Source organism: Ischnura elegans, chromosome 10, assembly GCF_921293095.1.
Source record: "Ischnura elegans chromosome 10, ioIscEleg1.1, whole genome shotgun sequence".
NCBI classification, from domain to species: domain Eukaryota; kingdom Metazoa; phylum Arthropoda; class Insecta; order Odonata; family Coenagrionidae; genus Ischnura; species Ischnura elegans.
In genome coordinates this window covers 71,039,027-71,054,691 of record NC_060255.1, presented here as the reverse complement: position 1 = coordinate 71,054,691, position 15,665 = coordinate 71,039,027, and the positions used below count along the sequence as shown (strand labels likewise).

Here is a 15,665-nt window from a genome sequence, read left to right as displayed (position 1 = left end):
CATAAGTGCAGGAATTCATTTTTTCCCGAAAAAAAAATAAATACATGCTCAATGAGACTCGGTACAAAAGTCTCTCCAATCCACATCTTCTCTTTTCTTTATTTTCGTAAATGAGTGGCGCTCTAATACACTTACCACATGCCAATTGAGGCTGCTAGCAGGGTTGCACGTAGTTGTACAATAATTCTTCGCCAAATCACACACGTATCACCATAAATATTTAGTGGCCTTAACCAACAAGCGCAAGTTCTACCTCCTGGCATTGTCAAAACTACATAGAAAATCATTTAATATTGGGAAGAATTTTATTTACATGTGTTTTATTAATATTCAATTAAATTGACAGTCTTGGCTCTTAAGCATTCCAGACATTTATCTTATCCTTCATAACAAAAAAAAAATTACTGGGAAGTAATAGCAATAAAGCAATTGGCCCCATAAGAATCATGAATTATTAGTACAAGGAGAACCAATCAAGAGACACAAAGAAAGGAAAAAGCACAAATAATTATACATTAGAGATTTTTAGGGAAGAGACCGGACTTCACGTATTTCGTCACAAAAGTAAACAAACTAAAAATGGCTTACCATAAAATTGAGGTTTCACTACCCCCATAGATAAGCTATCAATAATATTTTTGGCTCTCATTAGAATTAAATGTACAAGTCAACAAAGTGCACTCACAACTTACAACCACTGGCACACACAGAATATATATTTTCAAGAAAAATAATAATAACACACAATGGGTATGCAATAATTCAATGGCAGAAGTTAATGAATTTATAATGACTACTACTTAATGTATTAAAATTAGACAACAATGCGAGCAATCATGAAATCTTCTGCTTCAGAGACACACCCAATGAACAAAAATATTCCATGATACACATCTGCCATCATAACACGTTGTTAATAAATCAAAAACCTTTATGATTTTTATCTTCATAAAACACAATTGCATGTTTCGAGGTGTTAAAACATGTATCTTACAAAAAAATGTGTCTTTAGCCATGGTAAAACAATCATGATCCTAACCCAGGGTAGATTAAAATATGTAATTAGGTATCAAATTAAAAAGAAATGAATGGGAAAAGAGAAGTGTACTTGAACTGAAAGAAATTCCATAGAATAACAAGAACTAATGCTTCAAGTGATATTGCACCATATAATGTAATAAAGGATATCCAGCTGTAATTATAGGACCATTAAAATAAAACAGTAGTTAGACTTCATGGATAAATGCACACACACCCGTATGTTTTTGTATCCTTACCAGAAATTCAATTACACAAACTAAAATAATCAAAATTCTAGGCATACAAAAACTGCAGGGTAAGAATAAATACTCTTTGTTCTTAAAAAAACGTTGCATGCTTTAAAAATGTACAAGACAAACTCTTCCAAGATACCTTTCTGAGCCAAATTTGATTTTACGGCAATAAAATAAAGGAAACTTTTTGGAAGAAAATTGGAAGAATTTCAACTAGAGATCTATTCATCATTTGGTGAATTTGGAGCCAAGGAGAAGATTCTTCAAGGCTATCAAAGACAAAAATGTTATCAACAAATGAGGGATTTCAACTGGCCAAGTGATCATCCAGCACACATGACTCAACAACCTGGGATACAATCCCAAATGCTTGAGCCAAGAGTATCACAACAGCTCACAAAATTAACAGGCAATAACATGAACTCACAGAAGAAGCACTGTGCACCGCCCATTCCAAAAGCCAACCATCATGGTTGCTCATGAGCCATCTCAAGCAATCAACAAATCAATGTAAACTTTATCAATCCTTTTGTATTTTGCTAATGCTCTCTGGAAGGCTTGTTGTGGCTTTGATTGCAATGGAATATGAACTCCGTGATGCAGGAGGATTCTTAGGAAAATATTCCACCACAGCAACACGCAAGACAGGAAGCCCTATCCAACTCCCATCACTAGGTATTGAAAGGCAAGTCACAATCATGCTCAAATTGGTGTGTTCCCAGTGGGTATTTTGAATGGCCTCCTATTAAGTTGGCATGCTAACTGGTTTTTGGAGCAAAAATGGACACCTATTATGTACAACTGCAATCAACAAGTGCAACGGGCTGACAGATAGTTTGTGCTTCTCCACTGTTTCTGCATGACCACCGTGGCAGACCCCTAACAACCAAATACAACCACTTCTAGCTGGCTCTAGCTCCCAGTTTCTTGAGCACTCCTACCCCTTTCTCTTGGTATTCCTCCCGTGTCATCCAAAAAGTGTCACGATCCTTCATTACTTCCGCTAGAACAGCACCTCCAATGAAAACCATATCTTTCCTTCGAGGCGGATCTTCAATTCTTATTTTGAATTTCTGCAAAAAAAAAACAAATAAACAAAGATCAGTTAAGATATAGTCAAGTTCAAGATCCAATCATCACTAGTCTAAACTTTTACAAAAATACTGCGATTAAAATGCCACAGACAGCAAAGTTTTTTCATGCGGACCAAGTTTGTTCACAGTGCAGTACACACAAGAGGGACATTGCTGCATTTGAAATTCATCAGCATAGTTTCAAAACACAAATCAAATTAGATTATTGTCAGATGAAGTCTTGAGATCTCGATGCCACAACTTTTAGTATAGACTAAAGTCTTCACAACCCTTTCTCAACTTACAAGTGGGCATAATCTACACACTTAAAATTAACAATTTCTGTAACCAGTCAGCATTTACACTAAATACCGAGTATCTACGAATTTGCAAAGCAACTCTATTATATTGAACAATAATCTCTTTGTTACGCTGATTCATCTCAGCAAAAAATAATAAAAGAGGATTTTCCAGTTATCCACTAAATGTGTTGTAACCCAATGCGTATTCAAATGGGTTTACAATAGTCCACCTTTTGCCTCACTGACAGTAGAGCCATCTGAATTTCATGAGGAAATAACCAATAATTAAGGCAGTAAACCAAATTTAATATTCACAATGATATATATGTCTCATTAAATCCATCACTTCATACTTTTTACTATCTATATAAAAAGAATATATGTACTACATATACAGTGGAACCTCGATTTATTGTTTTTCAGGGGGATGAATGAAAAAAAACGATGAATGCGGGAAAACGATCAATGCGGGAATGTATGTCCGGGTTGCCTATGTCCCAGGAAACGCTGAATTTTTGCGAATTATGACATTCATTAATGAATTCAAAAAGATTTTAGCTGATTACAGGAATATTATTACTTTATCGAAACACTTAGGTCATATTGTTGATTCGGATTATATCTCTTTCATATATCCTTAAGGAACTTTTTGCCTTGAAAGGAACGCCTTGCTAAAAAATGTTTCACTCCACTCGGAAATTTCACTGCTATTCCACTGTAAAAATTCTTATCCAACAAATGCCATTTCAAGCACACGTATTTACGAGAGAAGTGTGCGTGTTATGCCTCAAACAACTGATTTCGCCGTCGCAGTGATTGGTTATGAGATGGATCAAGAAGGCCAAAAATAGTTTATTATTTGAAATGTTCCTTTCTTGCAATTAAATTTTTAATATGATTGCGGCAATGTGGCGTTAATCGTCAGCGGCACGCCCAACTGACCCTCAGCTTCATCCCACTTCTTGTTTTCACCAGGGATCTCGCCCTACCCCCACCCCTGCCGTCATGTACTAGCGGACATACCGAGGCGTGCTGTAATATTCACGCATTTCTAGCTCGGATTCTTTTCTTCGTCTTCAATTATTTTCAGTCCATCTTTTAAAGTCCTCACTTGTGTCTTCGGGAGGGTCATGGTCCGAAGACGAATAAGAATAAAACTAATAAAAATGAAACCGGACTCTATTGAACCCACACAGAAAACACTCACTGGTTTTAAGTCAACCCACCCTGGAAAGTACGGAACCACTCGTACGAGGTGAAGTTCGGCACTAATGATATCGCGTATGGCGTAAGCAGAGCTTACTGCAGAGGGTGAAGCATGATCATAAGACTGCGCAAATTTTTTTATCCTATAGAGAAGGCAACTTACCCACTCATTTCTAACAATAAGTAGCGTAGCTCTAGATGAGCAGATGAATTCAGATTGCTAGTAGGGAGAAGCAAAATATCCTGAGAAGACATCGCTTCGTTAGCACCTCAGACAAGTGAGACTTGTAGCATAACTCGGAAATTGTAACCAGACACCGTTTTCGAAAAAAAAAACGCATCAACAGCCCTGAAGCTCACTATCAGCTGCGAGGATATCAATACTCTCCAGAAATCACCATCGTATTATTCCAACTATTTCCTTGCTTAAAATGCTTAAATAACGTTAGAAATACGTCGTGTTTGGTATCATTCTTTTTTGAATTACGTGCATATCACTAATATCTCAATCTAATAAAAGTATAATACCAATTGCAGAAATTCATTTTTACACACATTTAGGGCTAATCGGTGATTCATGCAGCAGTTGACCTCCAGAGGTGGGGATCTTTGAAGCGAGTCGGCTAAAAAAAAAGTCGAGATTTCTTTCGAAGCTGGGTCGTCGTAATACGATCCCTGTTCGAGCTGGGACCTTTTTTATTTCGGAGAAGAGGAAAGCCGGGGGAGGAGGAGGAGGAGAGGAGGCGAGTGCTGAATGATGGGGGATACCGGATCTTGGGAAATGCGCTAAAGTAACTATCCCACGGCACTCAGCTTCTCCCTATCGCATTTCAATCTCCTGGGGAAGATTCAAACTATGTGTCTGTCGTTATTAGCCATAAATAACACGTTGTAAACTCTTTGTCTCATTTTTATCAAACGATGAATGCGGGAAAATTATACGACGGGATCGCGATCTTCAAACGATCAATGCGGGAAAACGATACTTCGGGGAACGATAGATGCAGGAAAAAATTACATTGTCTTTATGGAACTTAATTTGGGACCAGGAGCGGCGAACGATGAATGCGGGAAAACGATCAATGCGGGAACGATAAATCGGGGTTCCACTGTATACTTTTTCCCATACTTCTCAATGGACTTCTGCTGTAGCTATAAATTACACCAGGGTCCAACATTACAGTTTCTATGAATTTTCTCCCGAATTGAACGCACCTTAATTAGAGTTCAAGGGGACTTCTATGAGAAATAAAAGCAGTTACTAAAACCATGTACTTCAAGGATGGGATTTTAAGTGGAAATACTGCTCTCTATAAAATAAAAAGTAATTAGGGGAACTCTACAGAGAACCATTAAATTATGAGTTCAATGCTAACCATTCAAGAAATGCATAAATAGTACCCATTGTTTAGATGCATTATAATTGCTTAAAATTTAAGTTCTTTTTTTAAATACAGACACTAGGTTATGGAAAACAAAAAATGGCATGAGGATTTTTAAAAACCCTTCCGTAGTAATTCCACATTGACTGCCAAATTATAAACGATTCTGGATGCAAAGAAAAGGAAAATACTACTATGTAGTGACACATACATAAAGATGGGAGAAATATAAATATAGTCCCCCTTCCAATCCAAAGGAAGGTTTACATGTAACATGCCTTATACTCTTTCCAAAAATGAAGTAAAAATTAGATTTAAAATATGCAAACTTACAGATAACTTATCTATATCATTCTTCAACACTCTTTCCAAATACAGCTGTTTGATTTCTCTCTCTAGCCGACTTGGTAATCCAGGATACATTGTAGAACCCCCAGATAATACAATGTGCTTATATAATTCTGATCTCATATCAATGTCAGCAGCTTGAATTGTGTTGAACACCAGCTCAGCAATACCTATGAAAGAGAAAACACATGATATATATAGAAGACAAAATAAAATGCTACACTTATAAAATTACAAAAAAATGAGTTAAAATACATGAGTTCTGCTAGACACAAAAAGGTCAAATGAATACTTTAATATTATCCCCTAGTACATATTTCAAAAACAGCCATTACTATGGGCTGTCAGACATAATTACCCATAGACAATAAATATCACTTCAATGATTCAAAATATAGCTAACAACAAGATTGATGCCATCAAGAAACAGCCTACCATCTGTAGCCACACTAGTAAAACTAAAAAACTTTGCTTTACTGTTCAAGAAAAGGGAAATTCAAATTAACATGTAGTTTCACTGAATACTTCCTAATTGCAGATTATGAAATAGGCAAATTGCATACAAAGAATCACAAAATATTACACAATTAGCCACTAGGCAACATTTATCATTGATAGCATTCGCAGTCAAATTTTAAGCACAGCTGACCCCATTCCCAATAAGGATGCATAACACACGGCACAGACAACCAAATAATAAGAATTCTCTTCACAGATTGCCAACAATCCTCCCTTAATGACACCAAGTTCATAATTATGCCTCATTATTTCAAGGAACAGTCAATATCCTTCAGGTAATTCATGTAAATTTAATTGTATTGTGTAAAGGCTGGGCAAACAGTTTTAACTGAAAATCTCCTATAGATCACTCTTGTCATCTTAATACAATTAACCTTACTCCGTAAAGTCCCACATTCACTCTTAAATAATTGTTAATGCAATATGAGATTGATATAACTTTGATACTTTCATTAATCATATCAGCACATAAAAAGGGTCACCATTTATTCCATTCCATTAAATCCTAGAATAGGATGAAATACTTCCTTAAGTATTTATCATTTTAGCATAACTTAGACCAGATTCCAATCCAATTTGGGGGGCTATGCTCGAAATTTTAATCGTGCACGACTTCATTGTCGTGCGTGAGTCACGTGGTATGGAGCCAAGTGCTCTGGCCATTTGGTATGCAAAAGCTCCTTAGAAACAAATGCAACTGTTCCGTGCACGACTCCAGCCGAGCATGGACAGTCGAGCGGTCGAGACTCCTCGACTTGCCCTTGAATATAAACGCCTATTTACTTAGGCTAGAAAAAATCCGATAGAAAAACAGAAAAATCTCCAAACACAAGCCACATCGCACCAACTGGAGTAAGAAATTGAGTCTGCAGTGTAATTAAACATCGTAAATATCTCAAAAAACAGTGATCAACACTTTTTAACTTCTTTCCAGGCTGCCGAGTACCCTAAGGCATTTTCGGAGTCTCATTTGTCAGAGACGCTGTTTGATATTAGCTGCTGTTTACTTCTCGAGCGCTCGTTTCTGCGACGTTGCCACTCACCCTTTGTGTCACTCAAGCGACCTATGTCACACGCGGCTGACTTCATCTCAAGCATACTGATCTCCACTTGACTCGGGATACCGTTCGACAGCATCACTCGCTTGCTCAGATAAGTTGAGCGGTTTCGAGCATAGACCCCTTGGTATCTGCTATGCTTACTTAAATTTTCCCTAGTTTCTGGTTCTGACATTAAGTTTTTCACCTTTGGGTGAACTCCACCTAAACTAAACTAGAATGGCTTGTAAAGGTTTACTACTAGCCTAAAGGCAGCAATGGCCTTAATTAAGACCATTAATTAAGGGGGTTGTAGCGAGGAACCCCCCTGGCTACGCCACTGAAGGTAACCACACCATTATTAACCTTGTGACTCCCAAAAATAAGAAATTAGGGTCCCTTCAAGTTTATAAATAACAGTTTCTATATCAGCATTAAAGAATAAAATAGAACATAAACACCTACCTTGGCCCTCAACATTGATTAAGTGGGGCTGGAATAGGGCTTCAGGAGCTTCAAATCTTTCACCACCTACTTTTATTATGCGGCCATCGGGAAGCTGAGGAAGGAATAATATTGAGTTTTATATAACTTTCAATTATGAAAATGGAAAAAATAAGATGAATATTAAATATGTGCTTGATTCGTTTCACAAATCCACACCATAAAAAGGACTAGGCTGGCATGAATATGTAAAAGCATACCATGAAAAGGAAGTACCAGTACAAACCAGAAAGTACGAACAACCAGTGGAACCATAAGAAATACTATGGTTAACCCTTAACCGATGATGTGTGGTCTGAGAGACCACTGCGTTTCTAAAATTAGGATTTCAAAATTACTATTTTAAAATATCTATAATTCTCGTTAGCTTCATATTTTTGTATTATAAGGGCATAGCACTCCTAAAATTTAACATTCTTTCTATTTATTTTTGCAAATTTGCAACTAAATTCGATTCGTGATCTGTGAGACCACACATCACTAAATTGGAAAATCAATGAACATAATACTAGTGACAATGATTAAATAAGTTGTTAAAAACATTTCTTAGTGATTTATCAAGTACAAAAATAATTAATGATTTCTAAAGAAGCATTTTAGTTGCACAACGTGGATAATTAAGTACTAAATTTTTCTTAAATACATTACGTAAGAATAAATGACTACATATTCCAAATCGTTTTTGAAGGTGAACGCAAAACAAATAACATCTGATTTACATTGAATGTATCACCCATTTTATGCTTTAAATGTTAAAATTTTTATAATGTTATAATAATTAAAATAAAAAAGTGTTAAATTTCTCTTACCCCAAGCAGGTAGTATGCATAAAATGTATTTTGTAATTAGGAACCAATGGAACCCCGAAATTTTGCGTGCCCACACGTGTGGGCGCATGAAATTTCAGGGGTGCAACATTCATTTGTGACTATCTTTTGGCAGTCGTCTCACTTTATACAGTGCAACCTCGATATAACGACACCCCACGGTGCACTAATAAACACTCGCTATAGCGAATTGTCGCTTTACTGGAGGTGGAGCAAATAATAGCCAATATACCTGTTGCGAACAGATATACAGGAACAGGAGTGGTGCGGCGACAGATAAACATCTATCCGATAAACGTAAGCAAAAATCCAGATGAAAGGCGATGTTTTTTTGCATCACTAAATTTCCTTACTCAAATAACGACTAACTATTCAAACAATTTATAAGCGCCGCACTGAATAAAAATCATGCAAAGCATTGTTTCGTCAATCATTGTATTTATCGAACGACAGTTTACCACATAAATTTGAGACTGAGCACTCCATTAACTTCATTTCTAACAGATCGCTAGCAATTACAGAGGTTAAGGAGTCTTGATGAAAGTCTTCCGGCGGTGAAACCCTCGCTATGGCGAGAGCCAACACCGAAAGGGTCTCGTAAAAACGAATTTTTTAACACGCTTATTATAGGGTCAATTGACGGTGCATCGGCTATCTATCGTAATAGCGGGGGTGTCGCTATAGCCCGTACTCGCTTTAACGAGGTTCCACTGTTTATAAGTATTTGGGGACAGAACATCTAAGGATCGAGTTTTTTACTGCAAGAAGAAAAAAAAGGCCTGGGAAACACATATAGACTGGGGACAACATATAGACTGTGCCTGCCATATGAAAAAACAGAAAACCTCTTCCTTATGTTTCCGATGCAAGAAGCATGTGTGCAAAAAAAATGTAATTTTGACCGCCTGCAGAATGCATCAAGAAAAGGAATAAGCAGAAAAAAATTTCATAGTTTCTTATTATTTATCCTTCCAGCAATAACATTTTAGGCCTCATTTTTAAACCTGGAAAAATATTGATACTTAAACACGATAATAATAACTCAAGTGTTCTTGACACCAGTTTTTTTTATCCTGTTTTAAATAACAATTTTTACTGTAAAATTGGTTTGTATTGGGAGTGCATGAAATTAAATGTAAGTTTTAGTTAAGCAGTTAAAGAAACATTTAACTAAGCAATAAAAATGATGCTGCAACATTTTATGAACTTTTAATTTATCGCAGTCTCCGAGACCGCACGTCACTGGTTAAGGGTTATAGGACAAATTACAATTTGTAGTTATTTTTCTAAAGAGGAATCTTATAACTACCAAAGATATTAATTTTAAGCATAAAACCAAACTCTTTCACACCTTTAGAAAAGCAGTTTCTGAGACATTATGCAATGAAAAACCTCCTCAATAAATACCTATTATAAAATTTTGACAGCCATAGCGAAAGAGTTAAAATATACTAATTTTTTTTAGAATCAACAGTAGCAAATGTTCAGAGGAAAGAAATAGATTTTTGTTAGATACTGAAAACATTCAAATGCACAAGTAAAAAAGTTTCAAATTTACAATCGTGTATTCTTATTATCATTCAATATCTGAAGTACTTGTACGTTTCATATATTTGGTCAATTATTTCCTATTGATCCACAATATCAACTTTAGAACTCATCAAATATGTCTAATGTTTTAGAAGTTTCCCCCTTGATAAATGATTAACCACGAACCAAAGATTCAATTAACATTTTTATAAGCAAGCATATTTTACACATGTAATTAAGAGGATTAATTAGGAATTAGATGAGCTAAACCTTCATGCATTAGCTCATACTTACAGTATAGGGCTCAACCAACACAGTCGTCTCAAGGGCCAGTTTTTGCTCAGTTTCAATGTTGTAGCCAATGTAACACAGCTTTTCCTTCATGATACGAACAGTCTCAAAATCAGCAGAATGGTTGAAAGCATATCCTCTGAGGAGCAGGAGCTAGAAAAAAACAATAATCAGTCTAATTATACATACCACCATTGTGTGTAGATGTTCAGGGGACTATATTCAGCGGTGGGAACAATACTCAAGAGGAGAACAGTATAAGGTAAGGTTTACAATGATAAAAAAGACAAGTGTAAAGTTTTTCAGTCTTGTAGGAGCTAAAAAATGTTATTTTCCATTTCGTTCTGGCTTTCTCAGAGACAAATAATTCACTAAAGAATCTTCAAAGTTCACAGACACCCAGGATAGAGGTGATAAGATGCATAGCAATAATTTAACCTCAGAATTACTGATTTGTGAATGAAAAACTTAGCTGTTTCTACAGTTGCAAAATGCAATGCAAATCAGTAAGATGGATTTCTAAAACGTGAAGGCCTCTACTATTCAGTGCATAACCTCAGAATGTTTAAGATGAGTACATTCTTTGTTAGTTATGCCAAGTTAGGAGAAGGCATAAGTATTAAATAATTAAGTCTTTGGGCCATTGAAGTAAATGACAAGAAGGGGTACACCGACAAACACAAGCAGTGGAATCAATGGCTAAGAAGGGAGAGTGGTAGCCTAGTAGGTAGAGATTTTGGCAACTGACTGAAGGGTTCCGGTGAACCCACCAGATAAAATCATCAAAGAATGAGGTGGCCCATGGAAAAGAACTGGATGTGCAAAATTCACACACCTGGAACTAAGTTTGGGGTGATCCCTATAATCATATAAATGATGATAATTACCAAAAATACTGTAACCCCGCGGCCAGTTTCAATACATTATGAATTATCTTCAGGTCACCTTCACCACCTGAACAAAATACAAAATGCATTGAAAGTTCTGAGATTAAACTATTAGCGGTAAATTTCCAGAACTTTGTTGTTAAGTAACTTTTCCAAGACAGTAAGCCTTAAAAAAAAACTCTTCACTGCAATCTATCCAATTCAACTTTTGAGTTGAATAACTAAGAAACGGAGACAGTTATGAGAAGTACCTTCAACAGAATGTACAAAGCAAACAATCAATGGGGCAAGGGGGGCAGCAGCAGGTTTTTGACAATCTATAAAAATATCATCACCTTCACCTAAACGGAGCAAAATTTAGTTACAAAATAATCACAAGGAAAACTTCAAAATAAATCTTCACCTTTGTATCAAGGTCAAAATTAAAAAATACAGAGAGCAATGGGATTTTATATTCAAAATTTTATTATCTTTAATATGTGAACTCCAATGAGTAAAATGCCACGACTTCCTCCCATTAAGCTGAAAAAAATGTCCAATCCCAAGAGTTGTTAAGACTATTCTACTGAATCAATGCATAAACTGCCCATTAGTCAAGGACTTGTGATTAATTCTATCGTTATCATAAAATTAACCTCCTTCCCCAACTTTCCATATCCACATTAACATAATATTTAATGTCATATTGATTGATAGCCAGAGGCCTCAGCTGCGCACACCCCACCAATTATGTACTATAATTTGCACATTATGGGTATAACAAGATTGATTCCATTACATTTAATCCTAGCATGAGATTTCATAGTCTCTAATTCATCATTTTAGCATAACTTTGTTTCTTGTTGCAGATTTGATGATCAAATGGGTGCTGTTTCAAAGAGATTACTTGACACCTTATTAAAAATTTGAAAAGAAAGAGTGAAGGGAAATGCTATAATATAGAGTTCAATTGACACACCATTTAGCTTACTAAAGGAAAGTGTGGGAAAAAATTTATTTTCTAACAAAAATTGAGTCATCAAATTGCAAAATTGAGATATAAGAACCACAAGTGACCATATCTAACTCATACATGAAAACCTTTACCTTGATAAGATATCGTGTAATGTCCCGGCCAGCAATATCCAATCTCCGTGTCAAATGGGGCAGAGCAAACTCCTCGTACACGGGACAGATGTGGGTGACACCATCACCAGAGTCCACCACAACGCCACTGAGCAGCCCTTGAGCATAAAGAGTCAACACTGCTTGGATAGCAATGTATGCACCAGAGAAGCAGTACTTCTCAAACATAACCTTAAATAAGAAAAAAAAGCAGCTTAGCCAGTTGGAAAGATAAATTTCAAAGGCACATTACAATTCATACATATGCAGCTGAACCATAATTGAATTTTCTATGATGGGGGAAATTGAGCTGTATGGCCTTTCAATGCACAAAAGAAATGAGCTCAAATGGCTTTCAAAATTATTTCTTCCAACTCTTGTTGCACTTTCACAACACAGAGATTTATTGTGTACATGGGATGAGTATTGGGAGTAATAATTTTGACGATCATTTGAGCTCATATTCTACATAGGGCATGATTGAATTAAAGAATTTAATAATGACACAGAAGCACATCAGCTAGGTTAGGCTCTCCATCCACTGGTAGTGTGGTTTTCATTTTTCTTGTTTTTCCAATGCTTATTACAAGGTCAATACGCATTCAGATGATTCAGGCAATATTAAATGGAACCAGAAAATAGCTAGAATAAAAATAGGTAGACATCCATTATAGCATGACCTATTATTTATAACCCACATTTCAAATAGCTGTCTCAGGCATAGCTTAATGGCATTTGCTAATCATTGCAATTAAAATAAAAACTCCACATAGTTTATTTAAACAATCACGGCTTTGATGTACAATGTCATCATCTGTTACAAAACACAAAGGTATGTACTAATCAGGCATAAAACATTTCCCCCTTCCAAATTGCCTTATCCTAACTCACAATAAGTAATTCAAATGGTCACCTGCCCCTAACACTTGTGATTATATATTTGAAATGTTTAACTTACGCCCATCTAGTTCATACGTGTGTGCTTGTAAGGTATTTTGAACCACAAGATGACATTCTACATCAAAACCATGGTTGTACCTGGTCATTACTAATAATTTGTAATCATTAAAGCTTTGCTTTTCAATCACAAACCGTGTTCCACTTTTTACAAGTGAAAACTTGGGGTGTAACTTCAAGCATAACTTACTTCAATCATTTTCTCCCGGTTCTTGGTAGGATTCATAGGTGGTTCAGTCAGTAGGATTTTGCACTCTCTCGGATCCACATCCATCTTCTCTGGGCCAAAGGTATAATCCCACACATGGCACATATCCTCCCAGTTCCTATGTAAAAAGAATTATTGAAAAACAATAAACATTGAACTAACAACCGATAGTAATTATACAAACCTTTAAAATGTTAACCAGCTTTTTAAAAATAATTCACATAAAATCATAACCATAGGAAAAAAATCTGACAAACTAGAAACAATGATACCTCAATCAAAATGATTCAATGCCATGAATTATAACAAGATAATGTAACCGAAAATTGAAATTTTGACGAGAAAAGGAATGGAAGCCTTTGTATATATTCCCTTTTTATCCCCTCAACTCCAATAAAAAAAACAGCATTACATAAGCAAGTAGGTCAAAATAACAGTTCTAAAAGACTTTTGCTTCAAAAGTAAAATATCTCATCAGGTCCACATAAAGCAAAAAAATAATGAGAGTAAACTGAAGTGCAGTTAACATTTCCCATTGCTATTTCTAATAAGTTTAAAGAGGAAGCACTATCCCTACTTCCTAACAAAAAATGAGATTTCTTGTACATGACAAGAAACCACACATTGATGAAATTCATGAGCAAATAGAAATTATGAATTGAAAAAATTATAAATTATAACAGGCGAAATTGAGAAAATGAAAAAGATTTTTCATATATTTATCGGAGGAAACAAACTTAATTTTCTTAACGAGATACGTAACTATATTCAAGTCTGAGAGAATACATTCACACACACAATAAAACACAGGATTTTGAATGACATTTATAAGTTCTAAATAACAGGCTACAAAATTTTAACACCTTTACCTGTCTTTAAGCTATCACAACCAAACGGTGTTTGCTTAAAAATACTGCTACCTTGGTAAGCAATGAAATTACTAGAGTCACTTAATTATTACCTGACAATACCATTTTCCATTGGGTAATTAACCTCCAACATGGATCTGAGCTTGCTAGCCTCATCACCAACCATTAAGTCCTGGGTAAAATATAAAAAAATATATGCATAAATATAAGTAGGAATTTTTCTTCACTCTCAATGCAAACCACTTAGAAAACAGACACTCAAACGTTGAACAGCAATAACTACACAGATCAAAAAACCACCGGGAAGTTCAACACTAAAACATTAGAACCAGTCTATTACTTACGGGAACATTGGCATATTCCTCAAGGAATGCAAGAAAGCAAAAAAAATACATGGAATGGTTAGACAAATAAAAGTGCAAGCACACAATGTTGCAACTACTACACAAAAGGTGTGAAGCAAGGGAGGTTTAATAGCCAGCGACTGTATTCACTGCCAATAAAAGCTACAAATCATAAAATGTGAGTGATAATATTCAAGGCTTATACACTTCAATGCCTATAAACAATTAAATACGCTGTTATGGAGAAAATATGCTTCATACATGCTACGAGGTAAGAATTTATGAGCTTTATTAAACATATCACACAAATGCTTAAGCTTACAGAACTGTAGATTCTTCCTTACTTTGACATACATATCCTGTAATGAGAAAAATATATCCTATACCTCCTTAAATAACTTTCACGGGACAACGGATAGGGACATTACTGCCCAATTAAAATTTGGGGGGTTGTTGACATATCACTTCAGTATAAAACCCTACCTTAACTTCGATGTCTCCTATTTTATTAGCAGCTCGAATTATCGGCCTTCCAACCATAGAAGGAAATATATGAGCAGGAAAATTAGAGCCAGCATATCCACATTTGACAAACTGAAAGCAAATTTGCAATGATTGAAGAAAGCCATTCACTAGACAATAATGCATTCGAAAAACTCTAAACAACACAAATATCCTTAAAAATAGATTTCAAAACTTATAGGGACCTTTTTCACTTCTTTAAAACAAAAAAACATAAGCTATATTACCAAGCTTATCTGTCAAATTTATGAGTCATGGATATCACACCCTAGTACTAAAAGTAGCGCATATATGTAGATAGTTAGATAAATTTCTGAAATGGCTTACCCCTGTACCGTTGTCACAAACTATTACTTTCCGCCCTTGGTTATCCATTTGTAATTATTAATATATTTACTACTTCGATGAACTCCACCGGCACCTCCCACAGGAGCTAAGTATTCCACTTCCGCTCTTGAAAGGAAATGACGTCAGACAAGCC

General features: G+C 35.6%; 1 protein-coding gene across 4 annotated transcripts; it reads right to left on the bottom strand.

Annotated features, from left to right (window-relative positions):
- Nucleotides 1-291: 291 nt before the first annotated feature.
- Nucleotides 292-15,655, bottom strand: LOC124166529 (actin-related protein 2). 4 transcript variants are annotated; one of them, XM_046544072.1, is made up of 11 exons: nucleotides 15,512-15,655; nucleotides 15,146-15,256; nucleotides 15,007-15,021; nucleotides 14,663-14,680; nucleotides 14,411-14,490; nucleotides 13,432-13,567; nucleotides 12,267-12,476; nucleotides 10,297-10,446; nucleotides 7,607-7,700; nucleotides 5,571-5,755; nucleotides 292-2,347 (listed from the first exon to the last, which is right to left on the bottom strand). In XM_046544072.1, exons 1-11 carry the CDS (start codon nucleotides 15,557-15,559, stop codon nucleotides 2,177-2,179), a joined length of 1,218 nt encoding a protein of 405 aa, XP_046400028.1. In that variant the 5' UTR covers nucleotides 15,560-15,655; the 3' UTR covers nucleotides 292-2,176. The 4 variants fall into 4 exon arrangements, with proteins under 4 accessions (XP_046400028.1, XP_046400030.1, XP_046400029.1 ...); XM_046544074.1 differs by lacking the exon at nucleotides 14,663-14,680; XM_046544073.1 differs by lacking the exon at nucleotides 15,007-15,021.
- Between the last annotated feature and the right edge of the window lie 10 nt (nucleotides 15,656-15,665).